Source organism: Triturus cristatus, chromosome 7, assembly GCF_964204655.1.
Source record: "Triturus cristatus chromosome 7, aTriCri1.1, whole genome shotgun sequence".
NCBI lineage: Eukaryota > Metazoa > Chordata > Amphibia > Caudata > Salamandridae > Triturus > Triturus cristatus.
The window spans coordinates 1487316785-1487336665 of NC_140590.1; the positions used below are offsets into that span (position 1 = coordinate 1487316785).

At 40.8% G+C, this 19881-nt stretch overlaps 1 protein-coding gene across 1 annotated transcript in view; it reads left to right on the forward strand.

Moving 5' to 3' along the window:
- Window positions 1–285: 285 nt before the first annotated feature.
- BPIFB2 (BPI fold containing family B member 2) overlaps window positions 286–19881 on the forward strand; it is a 60307-nt gene continuing 40711 nt past the window's right edge. Inside the window, exons 1-7 of the mRNA XM_085619258.1 lie at window positions 286–381; window positions 499–628; window positions 1887–2052; window positions 5360–5464; window positions 14487–14636; window positions 18470–18530; window positions 19379–19439. Coding sequence (XP_085475384.1) covers window positions 514–628; window positions 1887–2052; window positions 5360–5464; window positions 14487–14636; window positions 18470–18530; window positions 19379–19439 — 658 coding nt within the window. The 5' untranslated portion in view covers window positions 286–381; window positions 499–513. The remainder of the gene's footprint in view (window positions 382–498; window positions 629–1886; window positions 2053–5359; window positions 5465–14486; window positions 14637–18469; window positions 18531–19378; window positions 19440–19881) is intronic.

Sequence of the window (19881 nt, forward strand, 5' to 3'; positions counted from 1 at the left end):
TATAGGGTTCAAAACAGCGATCGCCAGGTTTATAGCCACGTCTGCCCATGCCTCGTGACAAAGGGAGTGTACCGGTTTGACTAGCCGCTCTGCAGAAGGCTGAGTGGAATTTGACTTCAAGTTTCTTGAGAAAATGTCCTGACATGCAGAATGTTACTTTTGCCATTATTTACAAATGAAACACTAAAACCACAGGTGAATTGGTCACCGCCCTGGGGATTATCTCTTCATCCTTTATCGACTGTGTTTGCTCTTCTCATTCCAGGCAAACCCCAGTGAGGAATATATAAAGCGCCCACCTCTGTTATTCGTTGCAGGTGGTTTCAAGGAGTAAGAAGACACTGCCTAGCTAACCCTACCACTCACTCCAAGCAGACCCAGGTACGTACACATGGAATAACTCCCCAAAGGAGTCAAGTGCTAGCAGCGAAGACTGAACATACCCAGTGGAAGATGCGATTAGAACATCTCTAGCCTAAAGAGGTCTTTTCTTTGCAGGGTCCTTCCGCAAAGATGGCAAAGCAGTGGTGCCTGGCCCTTTTCATGGCCCTCTTCGTTGCCACAGAAGCTAAAGCCTCGTGCACGTGCGGGAGCGTGCTGCGCGTCAAGAAGCATGCCATGGAATACGGTAAGTGGAGATCTCACAGAGAGTAGGAGTAAAAGACATCACACCTACCACACTCAAACTTTGCGCGTAACATCATATTTCTCGCGCACCCGGGGGCTGGGATTTGAAAACAGGTGAGTCGAGACCACAGTGCGGTGCGTTGAGGGCTATATAGAGTCATCTTTTCAGGTTATTCATTCAATCGATCAGAATCCAGAGCGTATTAACTCTGAAGTCTGAGAAAGCGTGGCCGCCAGTATCAAGATGTTGGCTACCATAAGACAGAATGATCACTTGAATGAAGAGGTAGAGAAACCCTTCTGTGAAGCATTCTGCAGTATAGCGTCGCCATATTCAGGGTTGAGAACTACTTGGAACCTGTACTCCTGTGGGCAAACTATGGGGCATATCAACAAGCAGGCGATAAAAAATTATCGCCGCTTTTGCGGCCGTTTTCGGCCGAAAAGCGGCGATAATTTTATCGCCTAATCAGCAAGGTCACGCTAGCGCGTGAAACCTTGCTTTATTGTCGGGATTCCTAACGCCCAGCTTTGCATCTCTGATGAGATGCAAAGTGGGTGTTCCTGACCTGGCATGACTGGAGACATTTCTCCTATCAGCAAGCCTAACGCTATGAAGCATAGCATCCGGAAAAGTAGCGATAACCCCTGTTATCGCTACTTTCCTTACGCTTGCTTCAGGACTGACTTAGCCATGATATCCTATGGAAGGTGGATATCATGGTTAAGTTTGTGAGTCCCTATCAACTGGCTAAGGTGAGATTATCGCTGGGTTTCCAGCGATAATCTCACGTTAGCCAGTCAGCGCTAGGATTTTTATCGCTGATGAGATAAGCGTTGCTAATAGCACGCTATCTCAGCGATAAAAATCGGCGCTAGCCGGCGATAATTATCCGAGCGCTAAGTGCGCTCAGCGATAATTATCGCCGGTTGTTGTTGATATGCCCCCTAAGGGGCATATTATCAAGAAACAACGTTAACATTATCGCCGCTTAAGCGGCAGAAAACTGCCGATAAAGCGGCGATAATGTTAACACCGTGCTTGATAATATGCCCCTAATTACTTTCAACCCACTTACGAGGGCAATGTGGTCTGTGATCTTTGGCAGGTCTTGTTGATGTGTATGCAGTAGGGATGCAGTTCCAGGCAGAGGCCTCGAAGCCGGTTTGCTTGAAAGGAGGTAGAGACATGCTTGGGGCTTCTTGCCTCTGCCGTTCAGCAGCCCACAGAGTCTCTGAAATGCCTTGTTTTCTAACAGCTGCCCAGACTCAGAGGCGCCCCCTTCAGGAGTCGCTGCAGCTGCTGACCATCCCAGGCTTCAAGCGAGAAACTCAAGGCGGAGGAGGTTTTCTCTCCGGATTGAACCCTCTGGGAATCATTCGGGGTGTGGAGAACGTTGGGAACACGATCCTGAACATCTTAGGGTAAGTAATTAATATGGCAGGAGGACAAGAGGGAGCATGAAATAAAGTAAATACTTGTTAGTAGCCAGAATCACTGCATCTTAGTACAGGAGTCTCACTATTTAGTTAGTCTACTCTCATCAAATGGACAGACTCAACAGTTTGGGACTAGGAGAACGAGAGAGGAAAAAAAAGAGTGTGAGAGAGAGAGAAAGCATGAAAGAGAAAGAGTGAGGATAAAAAGAGAGAATGAGAGAAATAGAGAGGGGGAGAAAGAGGGAAAACAAGGGAGAGAGTGACACAGAATGAAAGAGAAATAGACAGAAAGCACAGGAGAGCAAGAACAAAGAGTTAGAGAACAGAAAAAGGGAAAAGAGAGAAAGAGAGAAACAGGAAAAGAGAGAGAAAGAAAAAGGGCAAGAGATAGGAAAAGAGAGCGAGAGAAGGCGACTCGCGAGAGAAAGAGAGAGGGAAAGCCGAAAGACAGAGTGAGAGGGAGTAGAGTGAGAAAATGAAGAATTAGCTAGTAACTGATAATTGCGAGAAAAAAAATAGGATAGGTTATTGTTGGAGTGAGACAAACAGGAAATTGCGATAAAGAGGTATAAAAACAGAAACAGAATAAGTAGAAAGAGGAATTGTAAGTCAAAGTTAGGGCCCCAGAGGGAGAATACGAGAAGATGACAGCACACATGGAAGGACAGACACAAGACATATTTAAAAATAAATAAAAAGAGGAAATACGATGTTGCAAAAGTCACAGTTGGAATGGAAGCAAAGTAGAGCAAGAAATAAAAGGAGACATACCACAGAAAGTCAGAAAGGTGTGTATTTGTGCGCAATCATTTCTTAAATCAATGGAGAATAATGGCAAACTCTTGGAATTGCTCCATGGCCTAATTTGAAAACTAGACCTCCATTTGTATGGTGTGTCAAAGACTCTCTAAAAAGCGCACATAGGGCCAGATATACGACCATGACAATTTCCGACTCGCAAATTGCGCTCGATTAAGAGTCGCAATTTGCGAGTCTCAAAATGCCATGTACAACAGTGTCTGAGACACTGTTTGCGATTCCTAATGGGTTCGCAAATTGCATGCCTCATGAATATTTATGAGGCACTCCCAATTTGCAACCTTATTGGGAATGGCTGGCCATCCCAGGGATGGTGGCCTGCTGGGCTCAGCAGACCTTCATGTCTGGGACTGCTTGTAAATAAAGCATTTTTTTTTCTTTTTAAATGCACCCCGTTTTCCATAAAGGAAAACAGGATGCATTTAAAAAAATAAAATAAAACGTTTTTGTTTAATTTTTTAAGGGCAGAGAGTGGTCCATGGGACCATTGCCTGCCCCTAAAAAATATTTCCCCCCGCATTCACAAAGGGTAAGGGGTCCCCTGGGAACCCCTTCACGTTTGCGAATGGGTTGCCACCCTCTTGAAGAGGGTGGTAAATTGCGAGTGTTTTGCCACCACAATTGCGGTCGCAAAACATTCTTACATAGGGTAGCTAGTCGCAGTTAGGAAGGGACGCCCTTGGAACACCCCTTCCTAATAACTTGTCGTAAATCCTATTTAGCGAGTCGCAAAAAAAACGCGACTCGCTAAATAGGGTTTGTGTATGTATTATTGTATTTTGCATGCTCAAACGGGTCGCACACCCGCTTGAGCATGCAAAATAGGGTCGTACCTCTGGCTCCAAAAGTTCTATTTGCACAATGGTGAACAAAAATGTGGTAAAAAGTACCTACTGTAAACATTTTCTCAAAGTAAACATAGCACATAAAACATCAGACCACAAAGTAAATGTTTGAGTGGCAGGAAGCTGTAAGAAGTCTTTTTTCTCGGAAACTTCATGTGTTTCTCGGGAAAGACTATACAAATACAGGAAGGTAGCAGAGTTCCAGACTTGTTTGACTTTTGTACAAAAATCAGCTCTTTTTTGCCGATTTGGTGTGCAGCAGTAACCTTACACACCTTCTCCTCGTAAGTAGTCAATGACTCGCAAGGAGAAGCTGGGCAAGTATACACTTGAGTGCAAATTGCTTTTCAGTTGCCAACACAAATAATACGGTTTCAAAGTGCTCACGTGAAACAGCAGTTTCACGTGAAACATGCAGTTGTGTACATTTGCATTGCAAACTATTGTGGTAGTAAAACGATGCGTAGGCATTGTTGAAAGTCAATTTGGAAATTCCGCAAACTACATGAAATTCTACAATCAGGAACTAGGTGAAAATTAAATTTGCACAATAAGCAATTTACCCATCACGGTTAAAAATTGTTCATCAAATAAAGTTCACCTGTACCCAGAGGCAAATCCTTTGGCTCACTAAATCTCGGGCCTGTTCAACCTGCTGGCAGTTTTAGAAGAAAGGTGGGGGTAGGAGACATTAGTAACTTTGGAGCAAATTCCCCAAAGCGTTCATGAATACGTAAAAGAGTTATACAGGAGTAATCTTATATATATTCTTACATTCCTTTGTGAATCGGTCCCTTTTTCGTCCAATGTTTTATTAGTATAAATGCACAGAGGGCACCATCATTTCTATTTTTATCACTTGTATCTGAATATTCCAATTTTTCTTTATTTTTCAGCAACAATTCACATATGCCCATAAAAGTTAATAAAAGAGCACTAGAGGTGTACTATTTTATGTACTCCAAAATAACTTTGTGAATATGCCCCTATATTTATCTGTGAGCAGGCCCTGGTAATGCACCGTAGATCTGTTTTACACATATTAACCCCATGAAGACATACTATACTCTAAGGGAATTCAGGAGACTGAAGAGAAAGAGTGATGAGCAGCACTTTACATCTGAAAGTATGAGTTAAGGAGCAGCATTGAAGAAATTGACCCTTCAAACTGTAGAGAGTCCCAATGAAAAAACACAACAAATGCAAAAAGGTACGAGATTGGATGAGTTCAAACAGTGCAAAATTCACCAGGGTGAGGGATTACAATGTCAGGATCAAAATATCTACCTACATAAATGGCATCCACAACATTGACTACCACTATATCGTCAAGGTTAGGACATGTGAAGTCATGAATAGTAAATCGAGTATAGTAAATCGTGGATTACTTATATGTGCTAACCATGACTATATAGTGGTAACCGATATTATGGATGTGATATAGTAACACACGACAAGTCGCCAGCAGTTAAAAGGGATGGAGTCCTTCAGTTTCTAATTTCCACTTCTAACTGTGATGACTTATGTGTCTGATGCCAGTAATGGTGAGATGATCTGTATGACTTGAATTGTTCTAAACAGACATATACTTAATAACAAAATGAACTTCCCTTTTCTCATTCATTCAGGATTGACATTAAAAAGGTCCAGCTACCCGAGATGAAAGTCACACTCCGTCCTGGCGTTGGGGTTAAAGTGGATATCAATACCGCTATAGACGTCAAATTGAGAGCGTAAGTAAAGTGAACAGTGCAAATGTATTAACATTTCTTTTTGGGACATAGAACTTTAACATGACCCCCATGACATGATACTACTTCACAATGGCCCCATCCACATAGGATAAAAGGAACACAATTGAATTTAGTAATATTGGGTTGCTCCTTCATTGGAAGTTGCTCTTTTAAGTGTTTTACACATCAAGGATTCCAAGGGCTTGGATTAATGATGTGCTCGTCATTTAAGCATGTAGAATTTGCACCAGTTGAACAGTGGACCAAAATATGCAGTTGCATGTCAGATTTTCTTTCTGCACCGGCAGTATGTTTTTCCTGGGGAGAAATCCCTGTTCCTAGATCCTCAGAGAATATAGAAACAGATAGGCTCACTTTTTTATCCACCCAAGACTGGTATTATCTCCTGCCCTGGTATTCTGTGCTGCATGCACACAAATTTAAATATTTGAAGGTGGGTTCAATGTTTTGCAGTGTCATAATTCCCTAAAAAACATAGGCTCTATAACCCACACTAGATTTGCAAATGTTGGAAATCCAGAATACTGAGAGAGTTTCTAAATTCACACTAGTAATTAGAGGTGTTATAGAATTGTGTCTCTATCCAGTAAATGCCAGTGAGTTGTTTATTATACATAGTCCTGGACTAGGGCCCCACCTTTTATATCAGACCATTGAAGTCGTGTGTTTTGATTTCCACAAAAGGAATAACCTGTGGAAACTATTTGGACCAAACTTATGGAAAAAACACTACGTAATTGGCACACACTTAGGGTCTGATAAATAGGTTGGATATCCCATCCATCTTATTACATAAATGATAAAGCACCACCTGCTGTACGTTACAGAGGAGATCCATAATCAAATTGAAGAACTAGGCTGAAAGTTGAGTTCCTTTATACGGCTATTGAACTCCGAGGTGAATTGCAATTTCCTTATCATAAATGACAGGGAGGTACTTTATCCCATATAATACATGATCACACCATCACCTTTCCAATAAAACACTTAAAACCCTGATGTGTAGCTCTTCCATATGAAAGACAGAGCATGTTTGCAAACATGAACATTGAGAATAAAACCTCTAGTGCAAAATTAAACACATCAAAAATCTGTTAGATATTTGTTGCAAACAGACTTTAGAAACATTGCAATACAAGCCAGTTTTAAAAAAATGCAGCAACTTGGAACATTCAGAAGCATTCTTGGGTTTCTCTAACTAAGGAGTGCTTGTCATTGCAAACTATTAAAATAGATAAAAAGAAGTAAAAGCAACATTTAATTTGTTGCTTTAAAAAGCTGTTTTACTTATGCTCCGTGACCTGACCTGCCTTTTACCTTCACTTTTGGTTCTGACAGCAGGCATTGTGATTTCAGAACTTGACCGCGATATCCTTGTAATAGTCAAGTTCTGACATATTTTCTTTATAATCAGTGACTTGGTGCATCACAAGTCACCGATTATAAAGAATTAAGTGACTGCTGTTTGTACAGGGATTACAGAATGACATATATTGTGAGTACATTATATCATATAGCACTTGAAATAAGATGGACAGGATGTCCAGCATGTTTGCGGCAAAGTTAGTGTCTGTCATACTCTAAATCAAGGCATCAGTTTGAAACTAAGGGCTGATTTACAAATGTTCTATTCACAAAAAGTGAATGCTTATTGCCTATCGACTCTTTGTGTATGGAAAGGAATTTTGCAAACCGACCGATGTACTAATAGGTTGGTTCACAAAATTCAGAACTGTAGTTGGTCGCGTTTAAACATACCTCATTAATAGGCATGAGGCAGGTCTCAAATTGCAATGCACCACGATTGGCCACCAGTTCTGTGATTGCTTTTAAATAAAATAACTTTAATTTTTTTTTTTATTTCAGCCCCGTTTGATGAAAGGAAAACCAGACACATAAAAAATATAAGGATAAGTTTAATAAACTATTTTTAGGGGTACGCAGTGTTCCAATGGATCACTGCGTACTCCTAAAGGTCCTTTTTGTCAGCATTCTCAAAGGGAAAGTAGTCCACTGGCTGCTCATTCCCATTTGGAAATGGCTTGCCACCAATTTGAATTTGATGGTCAAATAATAATGTTTTGCGACCAGATTTCATTTGCAAAACATTATATAAATCTCTTAAGTAATCGGTATGTGGAAGGGAGACCCTGAGAATGAACCTTCCATTTAGCAATTTCTTAATATTTACTTACCTATTTAATGATTCTGAAAACCTTTTCTGAATTATTAAATGAGATTATTAAATTGCAAAAAATGGTTTAGCAGTCACAAACTCTTAGATTTACCAAATCTCAGGGTTTACTATGATTAAACCATTTTGTAAACCAGACCCTTAGATCCTTACTTCCAACATTTTTTACAGTATAAGAAACTATATCCAATATTTGGAAAGACTGTAATATTATCCTTACAGTGAAATAGTGGATTACTTCATTCACTGTATGTCATTTGGAAAGTAAACCTATAGATTCTTTAAATACATTTCAAAATTTGAAAGAATGCTCTTACCCTCTTCCTAACTATTTGTTTAAAGTTGCTCAACATAATGAAGTACAAAAATCTCTTTCAATATACTTGACTTTGCCGAGGTGAAAAGTACTTCTTCATGCGTATTAATAGCTGACTATTCATTATTGTGTTTTCTCTCTACCTCTATAAGTTCAGTGGTAGCCCATTTGCCTCAGTATATATATCTTATGTAATATTTTCCTCATATTTATGATATGAAGTCCTATCTGATTTTAGAAAGAAATTAATCTTGATAATAGGAAATGTATAATTGGCCTATTTTGACCATTCGAAAAAAAAAAAATAGCTTAAAAAGACAGAAAGTATCCTTAACGGGGTATAATTTTTGACTGACTGGTATGTCCAGTAGTATGGATAAAGGTTATGCATTTTTAGACATTATTTCTAGAACATTAAAGTGACCAGGTGGTTTGTCAGTGTTTGTAACTGGGTTATTTGTAATGGTAAATATGCATGTACCCCTGGCAATAAGGCCGTTAACACACTATAGGGCTCAGAATAGGTTCTAGAAAATTATTCCCATGCTCAACCCTTGCTAGCTTGACTGCGAGCAGACAGGCTTAACTTCAAAGCTTAACTTCAAAGACATGTGTAAAACATTTAGAAAAACAATTCAGTGAATAATTAAGACACAATAAAAAGCCAACATCAATTTATAAAAATCGGAAATATTTTTATCTTTACAATGACACCAAAACAAAGAAAATCCAATGTATGGACCGGAGATATGAATTTCTAAATATTTAGCAATATATAGCACATATAAACCTACAGTGCCAATTTGGACCACTGGCCGAGCTAGACTGGGAGAAAGTCAAAGTTTCAGGCCGACTGCGGCTACACCTCACGGTAGATCTCGATCAAAGTTTTTACCTTCTGACTTTTCTGGAGCTTTTCTTTCCAGAGTACCTCAAAGTTCTCAGACAGTCTGGATTAGGTGAAGGTGCGCATGGCTTGCCTTGCGACGAGCTCAACTTGTAGAAGTCAGACCTCCGGAGCTTTCCACCAGGACGAACCAGGGATCCAGGATTGTAGTTGAAGGTAGACGGCTTAACTCCCACTGACGTAGAAACTTTTACATAGCTTTTCTTCAGGGGTCCCTCACTGCTCTTCACCAGCCCGGCTTCAGTGAGGGTTTGCTGGTTTGGGTTCTTAGTGAACTCCCAGTCAAACTCTGGAAGTCGGACCTCCAGAGCTTTTCAGCAGGACAAACCTGGACAGCAGGCTAGCTTACTGTTGAGGGTCGCCGACTTGGCTGGTCAGGCCAAGTCGGTCCACTTATGGAGCTTTTTTTCAAAGTTGCTCCAAAGTTCTGCAAACTTCTGGAACTTCTTCCTGAAGTTCCCTGGAGGGTCCCAAAGCATCCAAAACATACTCAAATGGTCTGGAAGTTCCATGGTGGTCCTTAAAAGTTTGGGACTTCAGTTCCCACAATCCACTTGAACAAAACCCTCACAAATCCATTCTATACTGGGAATTCTTGGTGGTGATGGTCCAGGTGAGCTCTGTTAAGCTGTAGCTTGAAGGGAGTTCACTATTTAGTTCATTTAAAGCAAGTTAGGTCCACAGAGCTGAAGTTCCAGATTGTGCAGCAGGCACAGTCTTCAGAGTGCACAACCTGGTTAGTGCAAATCAAACTTCTCAGCACGGACCCTTCCTCTTCCTCCTGTTTCAAGCAGCAGATCTGAGAGGCTCTGCCCCTCTTAGATACTTATTCTAAGTTCTCTGGGTCAATCAGGAGGGCACTCCTGTCCAATGAGTTGCAGGGCAACACCCCAGAGTATGACAATAGCGACCAAATTGTGCCTCTATAGTCTCCCAGAAAGCATAATTTCTCAAAAATTCAACATGTCTGATTGTCCAGCAGAGAGACACGAGCTGGCTAAGCATGCCCTCACAATGGTTCATCTCCATATTGTCCTCCCCATTACATCTGCTCATTCCTTCCTTAATCCTACCATCTGGCTAGTTTCAAAGAGTAGATTTGTAAATGAAACGAATAGGACAGGTTACAATCCAAACTTTTACAATGCATGCCTTTACAACACAGTTGTTTAATCGCAACGTACATTACAATGCATGATTTTACAATGCATGCCATCACAACGCATTTTTTGAAACTACACTTACAACGCATTCCATTACAGTGCATACCATTACAATGCATAATACTTTTACAGCAACAGTTGTGTAAGTATAGGATAGTGTAGGGTTAAAAATTACTATTCCCACTCAAGTGAGAGCAACAGTAGGGTATGTGTTGGATAGTGTAGGGGTAAAAACTACTGTTTCCCATTACTTACCTTATAATGCGTTGTAATGGCATGCTTTGTAGTGGCATGCATTGTAATGGCGTGCGTTGTAGTGACATGCGTTTTAATGGCTGCGTTGTAATGGCATGTGATGTAAAGGTAGTACGTTGTGATGACTGCGTTGTAATGGTTGTATCCCAAATTAAATTGACCTCTCCTACATGACTCCTTCTTCTATTGAAGATTATTGTTTACAAACCCCTCACCCTACATTCCTATGTAGCAGGACTCTGCGCTCCCAGAGTGACTCTCTAACCCCAATAACTACTTATCACCTCATCAAAGCAGCCTGGGTAATCCACTTAACTCTGACCAATCAAGACAGTTCAGTGGAAGGGAAAATTGTGACTTACAGACAAGAAAGTCTTATCATTTTTTGTCTGTACATTTTATGATAAATTCAACAATAGCATGTTGTTGGATTTCTCAATACCATTCTAGGAAGTCCTTTAATTATATTTGATGACATCCTTGATGTTAGTTATTATTTAATAACTTCTTGCTATGTTAACCTATGTGGCTGGGGATTTGCAACAGGGAAAATTAATCGTAAATTTTTCCAACATCAGGGCATATTAAACATCTTTGATATAACGACCCTGCTTATGTTTACAAGACCCCACAACCCTGGGATACCTAGGGGAGACTTTAGGGGTTGCAGATCCTCAGTCCACAGTACTCCTAGCACAAATGTCGATTTTGGGAAGCAATTTGCTGCAATGTGGGGAGTGAAATGCGCAATTGTACTAACCCTAGGGCATATAAAAACCATTTTATAAGGACCTTCCTTATAAATACCTGCCCCCCCCCCACCCCTGGGTCACCTAGGAGATACCCTGGGGGTACGTAATATGACAAAATACTGTAGTTTTAAAAAAACCTTTAAGTGCCCCAAAACCTAAAGTAGTATTTGGGCACAATTTTCATTTTAAAAGCAACCCTGCAACACAGGGATGCTTTTAAACTGACCTCAGGCTTTAGCAATGCACACATGCAAGTGCAGAAAGGCTGCTGGCCTCTAAACTGCCATGCCCTATTATATACTAATGACTTAAAAGTAGCTTCAATCACCCTGCTCTATTTTGTACCAGGGCTTTATTGGGGAGGTCATTCCAATCATAGGGTTACCCTAACCCATAATGTACCTAGTGTATGTAGGTGATTTCACTGTATTCTAAGGACATATGTACAAGCCCTTATCACCACAGGACAGTCACTTTTTCTGTCATTCCTGTGGTGATAGGGTCTTCACCTTATTTACAAGGTGGTGTCAAGCCGTTTAACGCCACCTTGTAAATAAGGCACCCAATACTTATATACATATACTATTAGTGTGACAGGGGTGGGCAATGGGTGTTGCGGTGGGCGTTCCGCCGCAACACCCATTAATTTTGACGCAGCCCCCTATTTACAAGAGTGGTTTAAATAGGAGGCAGCACGAACATTAGGACCATGTAAAACGTGGTCTTAACATGGCGAAACAAGGAGACATGCTTTATTTCTCCTTGTTTTGCTGTTTCTATGTGTGCTGAATTGTGAAGCACACATAGAAACAGCAAAACGCCATGAATGAGTGTTTATGTGCAGGAAGGTGTCCCTTCCTGAACATAAACAATCATTAAAAAAAATGACAATTTGCAACTTCTATGTGTGCTGCACAATGCAGCACACATAGAAGTTTCATATTGCCATTCTGGATTTTTTTTGTGCAGGAAGGGACACCTTCTTGCATATAAACAATCATTACCTCAACCAAGACATCCTTTTACTATGGTGCAAGGGTACCTGCATTGGTGCTAGGCAGCTAAATTTAACACCAACTCAGGGAGAAACACAGGGGTGCAGCATATTGTTGTAAATGCGGTGCATCCCTGTGTTTCTAAAGTAACGGAGCACAGTGTTAGCTATTTTGAAGGTAACTCATGCTCTGCCACTTCATTGTAAATATGCCCCTAAGTGTCTTTGATTTCAAGTCAGACGGGGTCCATTGACGAAAGCAGGTCTAGGCTATTTTGAAAAGATTGGCTGAGCACAAAAAAACCTTACTACCTCAGGTTATTGCTGACACCAAGATCGCCGCGAAGCAGTCACACATACAATGTGTGCATTTTTACCGTTTAGTTTCAACTGCCCTGATGATGACCTCCTAAAAGACGTTGTACAGACCCCTACACTTCTTGAGGTCGAAACGTGTTGGCATTTGTTCATGGGGATTTGTTGGAAGTACCATCTCAAGTATAAAATTATTGTTTAGGATTCCAACAAGAATCAATCTACTCTAAAAAGCAACATTAATTTTATTTGGACACCTCTGAGTGTGGCACCACAGTACATGCTATACAACACCATACTATACACAAGGGGTAAGGTAATCATTGGAGTGAGTTAATTTGGATTTCTTTGTAACAACTCTAGTTTGTTCAGCAGATAATGTATTTTTGAATCATTTTTATGTTCTAAACTATATTGTGTTGTGATTTATCTTGACTATTGTTGATGTAGTTTGTCTAAATTATTGTTTTGATTGTACCAGATGGATATGATTATCATAAAAATGCCAACTACTTAAAAAAATATTTGAAATTAGATAAATTCTCAAACACACGAGATTGATGTGTGTGTGTTGCTCCTTGAATTAATGATTGATTAATTGCCATGTGGGGGTCTTAGAGAACTTTTGTGTCTTAAGTCTTCTTTTCTGCATAGCCCTGGACCTGGTTAAGCAGAGCCCAGAGACATTCATTTACCACCAGTACCAGTCAGCAAAAGAAAATGGGGGAGCCAGGGCCCAAGGATGACTTTGCAACAGTCAGTTACACAATACTTGTTAGATGGAGTAAGGTAGCCGACACAACTTCACATTATGAATAAGTATTTTCTTTTCATTAGATTAATTTAAACAACATTAGTTGTAGACCAATCGATTTTCTACTTTTTACTGAAAACACATCCTGTGTCAAAATTAGATGCCACTAATGCTGTGTTACTGGTTCTGACTTTAACACTGTTATAATATTCATCTTTCTCATTTTAAAACAATACAATAGGACCTTTTTGATAGCCATATCCTGACGGTATTATTAACAGGTAAAGTTTCCCTCCATTCATAAAAGGTTTGCTTCATGCTTCAAGAAGCACTATCACATAGTCTACAGTGGGACTTGAATATTTAACAAATATTCACTTTGCCACAGTACTGGGGCATTTCCATTTTATTTACATAGGTCAACATAGCACATGGAAACTGCACATTGCTATATTCATAAATAAAGAAGCAAAGCAATTGGTGTTCTATGTCTATTTACGAAAGTAGCTTTATGCATGTCATGTTATGCCTTTTATCATTAAAAGACTGGTGCAAGAGTGTTTGCCTCTTTATACAACTTTATTGAACAACCAAGTGCCAGAAGTCAAAATGCAACTTAATAAAAGCATATTTTAAAACATGAAATAAGTGAATAATTAATGGCAAATCATAAAGAAAGTAATTTTGAATAAATGAATAGTATACAAATACGAGACTTATTTTCTTTATATGCATGTCTTCACCTTCCTATCAGTTTTGCCAAATCCCAATACATTAGTGATTTGACTGTGCCTTTGCATTGGATCTGTAGAGTGTGCCATGACTATTGGGTTTGTTCACGCTATGTAAATACCACACACATGCATACCTTTTAAACTCATCTCTAAAAGTCTTGCCTTTCTGGCGAGACTCAATGTGGCCTCTGAAAGAGGAGTAATCCTAATTTGAATCGGTCTCAATGCTTTACAGTGACCAAATTCCATGAACAAATACAGTTTTTCTTTGACCTCTGATTCTCTCTAAAAGCATATTACCAGGCTTTTAGTCCACATAACATGCAGACCCTGGCCACTTTACATTCTTTTAATACATTTCCAGTTGGCATTTATGAATTGGTGCTGAGTGTGATTTGACTACTCCTAGATCCCCTCTTAATTTCCTGTTTCTATCAATGTTCTTGGATATTGGACTGAGTTCTTGAGAAGTCAGTTGTTTTTGGTTATCATTGACAAAGGATGAACTAGGGGTTGAGTGGCTCATTATGCTCGTTGTGATATTGCATTGTTGTCCTGTTGTAGATGGTCAAAATATTTACAGATCCTCACTGTGTTTATTGATCTATCATTTCTAGCATCTTGCTTGGTGGTGTTGAGATAAGAGTTGGAACTGGCGCATCTGCAGATCTTGTAATAACCAAGACGTCCAAGGGACAGCCTATTCTGACCATCAAAGCCTGCAAATCAGTAGAGGGTGATTTTAATGTGATTGTTGGAAAAACTGAGTAAGTGCCTGAACCATACCTGTTTATATACGTACAATTATTCTTATTTATTGACTTTTAACAGTTGCAAAAATAATATTTGGCTGAAAAAACTCAGGGTGTCCAACGAAGTGTAGGGCAGATGGGAACAAGATAGAAGAGATTAGAAAAATACATTAAAATTGCGATGTCGGTCACAGTTGCCTCCGACCCACACCGTTGCAGATTGGGAACCGACCAACCTCAGGTCCGCGGTTCTGACCGCCTTATTTGGATGCGACAGCACATGATGTGGTCAGAAACATAAATTTTTCAATGGGAGATTGTCGGTTTGGACGGAAACTGCCTACAGTACAAGCTCCCATTGAAAAATGGAAGCTTGTAAGCATCCCTGCACCGTGTGGCAGGCTCTGTAAGATACTTGCCAAATGGTGCAGGAATGTTGAGGGGCGCACCACTGCTGCCCCCCGGCCTAAATGTGGAGGTCGCAGAGGGACAAGGGCCCAGCTAAGGGCCCCCAATGTCACTTTCTGACAGTCTGTCCATATCGGAAAGGCCAACATGAAATAGCTGTCAGAAACCAAAATCAAAACCCTGACGGCGGAAACGCATCGGATTCTCCAGCCACATTAAACATCCTAATACGGCGGTCAGACTTTAAACCTACCATGCCGGTTGAAAATCCTCCGGCCAGCGGTGGGAGGCTAATTGACTGACATTGTAATGAGGCCCCAAGTCAGGTAAGCATTTGGAAAGCATTTTATGCAGTGCTTTGTAAAAAAACGATATGTACTTTGGGGTGTAACTATGTTTTTCAATTTAGGCCTTACACTAATCTAGTGTGTACAAGAGCAAGCTTGATTTTATCCATGTCTTAACTGAGTTCAATATTTCATCAATTGTGTGTACTGGCCTGATCAATCTTCTCGCAAATCCTGACATTTCTAGGCATTTTCTGCCTGTATGTGAATCTCCACTGGGAAACAGTGTTTACCACGCTGTCTCCACAACGCCGTACCATTACAACACGGTCAGTTACAATGACTGCGTTGTGACCACACGTCCCATTACATCGCAAGTTGTTTCTATGACTTGCTGTAGGGGGCGCACTGGTGTTGGATTTAAAATCCAACACCTTTCCTGCTGTTGCATAAACTAGAGTATTAATAGTAAATGATACAATTCCTAAGTCCAGCGAGCTCCCTACAGCAAATCGTTGAAATGACGTGCGATGTAATCGTTCACGTGGTAACAATGTGGTCGCTGTAACGACCACGTTGTAAAGGAAAGTGTAAACAATGCATTCGTTGTAAACAGCTATATTCTCCCCACTCCCACACCTGAACATCCCAGCATATTTACTTGCAGATGTTTGGACACATTTACTTTTGCTTCAGAGAATGGTTCTTGGAACAGCTCCAATATTAAAAGAAATCGGAGGGGCCAAAATGGGTGCTTCCTTTGGCTTGCATTGCTCTTTTTCATGGGTAGGATATAGACCATGTGAATGCTTGTTCTGACATATTAGCCACTTACTGGCCATGGTGTAGGAGAATAAAGCTATCAAGTTTGCCCGATGTTGCTCATAAATGTATTAGCATCAGTTGAGTAAAAACCAACGGATGAACGTGTTGCCAAGGCTTCTAAAAAGTATTTTCTATATGAGAGGCCAACACCCTGACTGTGGGTGCTTCAGAATGCAGGCAGTGTCCAAAAAAGATTACAACGAATATGTTACCAAATCACTTCATTCTTCGTATGGCTAGTGTTTCTCGAGAGAAGGAAGGAAAGGGCAGTGTATGACTAATCTCGCGAATTCTCAGTCTGATATGTTTCTGGCTGGTCAATCATGCTTTGCATTTAATAATCACTAAATGACAAAGGCAATGTTCCACCATACAATATGAAGCCCTGCTTATTCAAGTCAATAGCCATCCATGATACCACAATTCTTGATTCTGTACCATATGGAAACGTCTTGTATTTCCAGGGTTAATATACTCCTTCATCAAGACAAAGATTTTCTCTAAGTAGTCTGACCTTGAAAGGATGCAGGTGATGCAAGGTCATGCCAAAGAAACTCAGGGGGAGATTTACTAAGATTTTGCGCTGTGTTTGCATCACGAAAGTTACGCAAAACAGCGCACAATCTTATTTTCCCATTTTACTTTCCAGCATTAAACTTGTTTAGCGCTGGAAATAACGGAAAAGTAATGCAAAGCTTTGCATTACTTTGCGGCCCATGGGGGCATACCAAGGGTGGTGCTTGGGCATTCCCATGCAACCACCCAAGGTTTCTTCCGATAAACCCAATTTACTAAATAAACTAGATTGGGTTTAGTGTGAGAGAACTGCGCACTTTTCAAGTAGGCGCAAGGAAGGAGAAATGCTTTCATTTCTCCTTCTTTTTCTGACTTTGCATGTGTGCTGCACTTTACAGCACACATACAAAGTGGTAACATGATTAAAGTGAGACTGTGAATAGTATTTTGCACTGGCAGGTTTCCTTCCAGTACAACATCTATGCTAGACTCACGGAGACACCCATGCTCTGTGGTACAAAGGTGCCTTCGTGGCGCACAACAGCTGATTTTAGTGTCGGTGCTAGTGAGAGGGGAGGAGATTGCCTTATTTTAGTAATGAGAGCGCTCTCCTCCTCTCTCCTTTTCACGTAGCACAGCCACGGGGAATTTGTAAAATAAATGGGGCCAGGGCTCTCCTCAGGAGGCAGCGCTTACAGGAGAAATGTGCTGGTGCAAACTGCCTCCTGACTAGAGTCGGCACTTATTATTCTGGAGAGGACTTTGCCTAATAGCTGGAGCTACTAATTTCAGAGCTGGGGTACCGGGTTCGAGTGTCAGCGTGGCTCAACATCCTGTGATGCTGCGGAAAATCACATGCCTTCCATCTGAATGTGTCCTTAACTGGTGCTATAGGCGCTGGTGCTGAGGATTAGGTGCCAGTGCTGAGTACTGGAAAGCACAGGCTCAAATAAAGCACTGAGCTCAGCACAGCATTTGCCGCTGCTGCAGTGCGCTATGTGAAAAATAGTAAACCTGCCTCTAAAAATATTACAGTGTGGTGAGTGGCCAATCCAAAGATAATAATTTGGAAAAATGTACCCAATAAATCCTGTTTATTATTCATGCCTACTGAAACTGAATTCGGATTAGGGTTTTACACAGGGCGTATCATGCAGATTGTTAACAACCTCTGGACATTGCTGTAGAATTACCAGATTCTTGTTTATGCTACTCTTGTGACTTGTCAGTCTGTAACCCATGTCTAATTTTATTTTGCACATTCCATGCACCAAGACAACGTAACATATTTCAACATTTTAAATATGACACTTGAATTTTTGGAGCTGACTTTAACTCCTTTTCAATGAAATATGTGGTGTATAATTTGTACCACTTTGAAACCTTGGATGGCTATCAATAAAAATACTTGATTGTCTTACTGAGACTTTCATTTTAAGAGAGGTGAGAATAAAGCATTTGAATTCTGGCTACTGGAATAACTAATTCTGCGAGTAGCATTAATTCTGGCATGCAAGAATACTGCAGAATTCTGAGTGGGGCACTGAATTGCTTCTTAGAAATGGAACTTTGCATGCTTCAGTACCTCTTTTTGGCTATTGTTGCCCAACAATTGTAATGCCCAGGTGTGAAACACTGGCACAGAGATATTGCTGCATGTCATGTACAAATTAGAACCTTACTGCAATACTACAGATTATTCAACAAATGTTTGAGGCAATGGAATGCTGATTTTTATTATTGCATAAGTAAAATGAGACCATAATGTTAAAATTACACAAATATGACGCTGTCTCTTTTTTCTCTGGTCAGGTTGATTCCTGATGTTTTGAGGCTGATCCGGAACCACATTCATGCGTTTCTTGCTGAAAAGGTGGGTGTTTATTTTTGTGTGTGCTGTCTTAGGGAAAATAAAGAGAGTTGCTTGCCAGGATTCACTGCACCTATCAGTAATCTATGTACAGCAGATGACTATAAACAAACACTGCCTAAGGCCCTCATTACGATGTTGGGTGGAATCATTTCCTGCCGACACCGCATCGGTCATGGGACCGACCGACACCCGGTCGGCGGTCCCGACCGCCTTATTAGCATGTGACCGAACAGTGTTCTGTCGCATTCCTATATTTTAGTATACGAGAATGCATTCCGGCCATAAAGCAGCCGTAAGGCATGCTCCCATAGTAAAATGTGAGGTGCGGTTCATCCCTGAACCTCAAGGTGCCTGCCAAAAGGTGCAGGGATCAACATAGGGGCACCATTGGTGCCTCCTCAGTCTCTAACTGGAGGCTGTGCACCCAATGGGGCCCTGCTGGTCCTCCAAAGACACTTTCTGACACGGTTTCCATGCCAGACAAACCAGAATGGAAACCATGTCGGAAACCTTCATTGTACTCTCAAGGACAGAAAGGCCCTTCCTTGAGATTTCTTGCCACCTTCCGACTGGCAGACGGGCTCAGCCGGATTGACTGGTCAGATTCCTCTCCGACCACCTCCATCAAAATGAGGCGGTCGGAAAGAAATCCGACCGGCCCTTTACGATGAGGCTTGGAAGACTCCGACCGTTGGTCAGAGCCTTCCAAGCCAAATGGTACTCAGCCTCTTAGTTGTGATTGAGAGCAAGTCTGACAATAATTATGTGTTTGTGTATTTCTTTATTTAGCAACCTACTAAGGCTAGGACTATTTCAGCACAATGATGTTTTTTCTTTTTCTGATACAGATGTGCCTGATAGTGTCCAGCACATTCCTTAAGCTAAATGTACGCCTTGAAAGCTTTGGTGGTGAGTAGACTCAATAAATGGCTTTCGATACAGCTACTAATTCCATCTCACACCCAGAGAATAGTGATCGTTGTCTTAGATTGTCCTTCATAGATGTATCAAGGAAGACTTTCTTTAACCTTTCCAGTCACTGTTTTCTTTTTTCTGTTTCATACTGAACTCCATTGATACACACCTGCCCACTTCTTGTATATAGTCCCTGCTTCTCCCTGGTGCTCTCATGTATTCACCCCCGCTGCTCACATTCCTATTTCAAACATGATATCTACTCTCAACACCATGGTATCCATTATCGGTGCCCAAGCCTTTAAGACTTTCAGTACATTTGCCTTCACTATTCATGTTATTATTAAATAGACCCATGACTGTAGTGTAATCATGTTCTTCACTCCTTTCATTACTGTCTTCATTATATTGTCATTCCATCTTTGTCACTATTCGC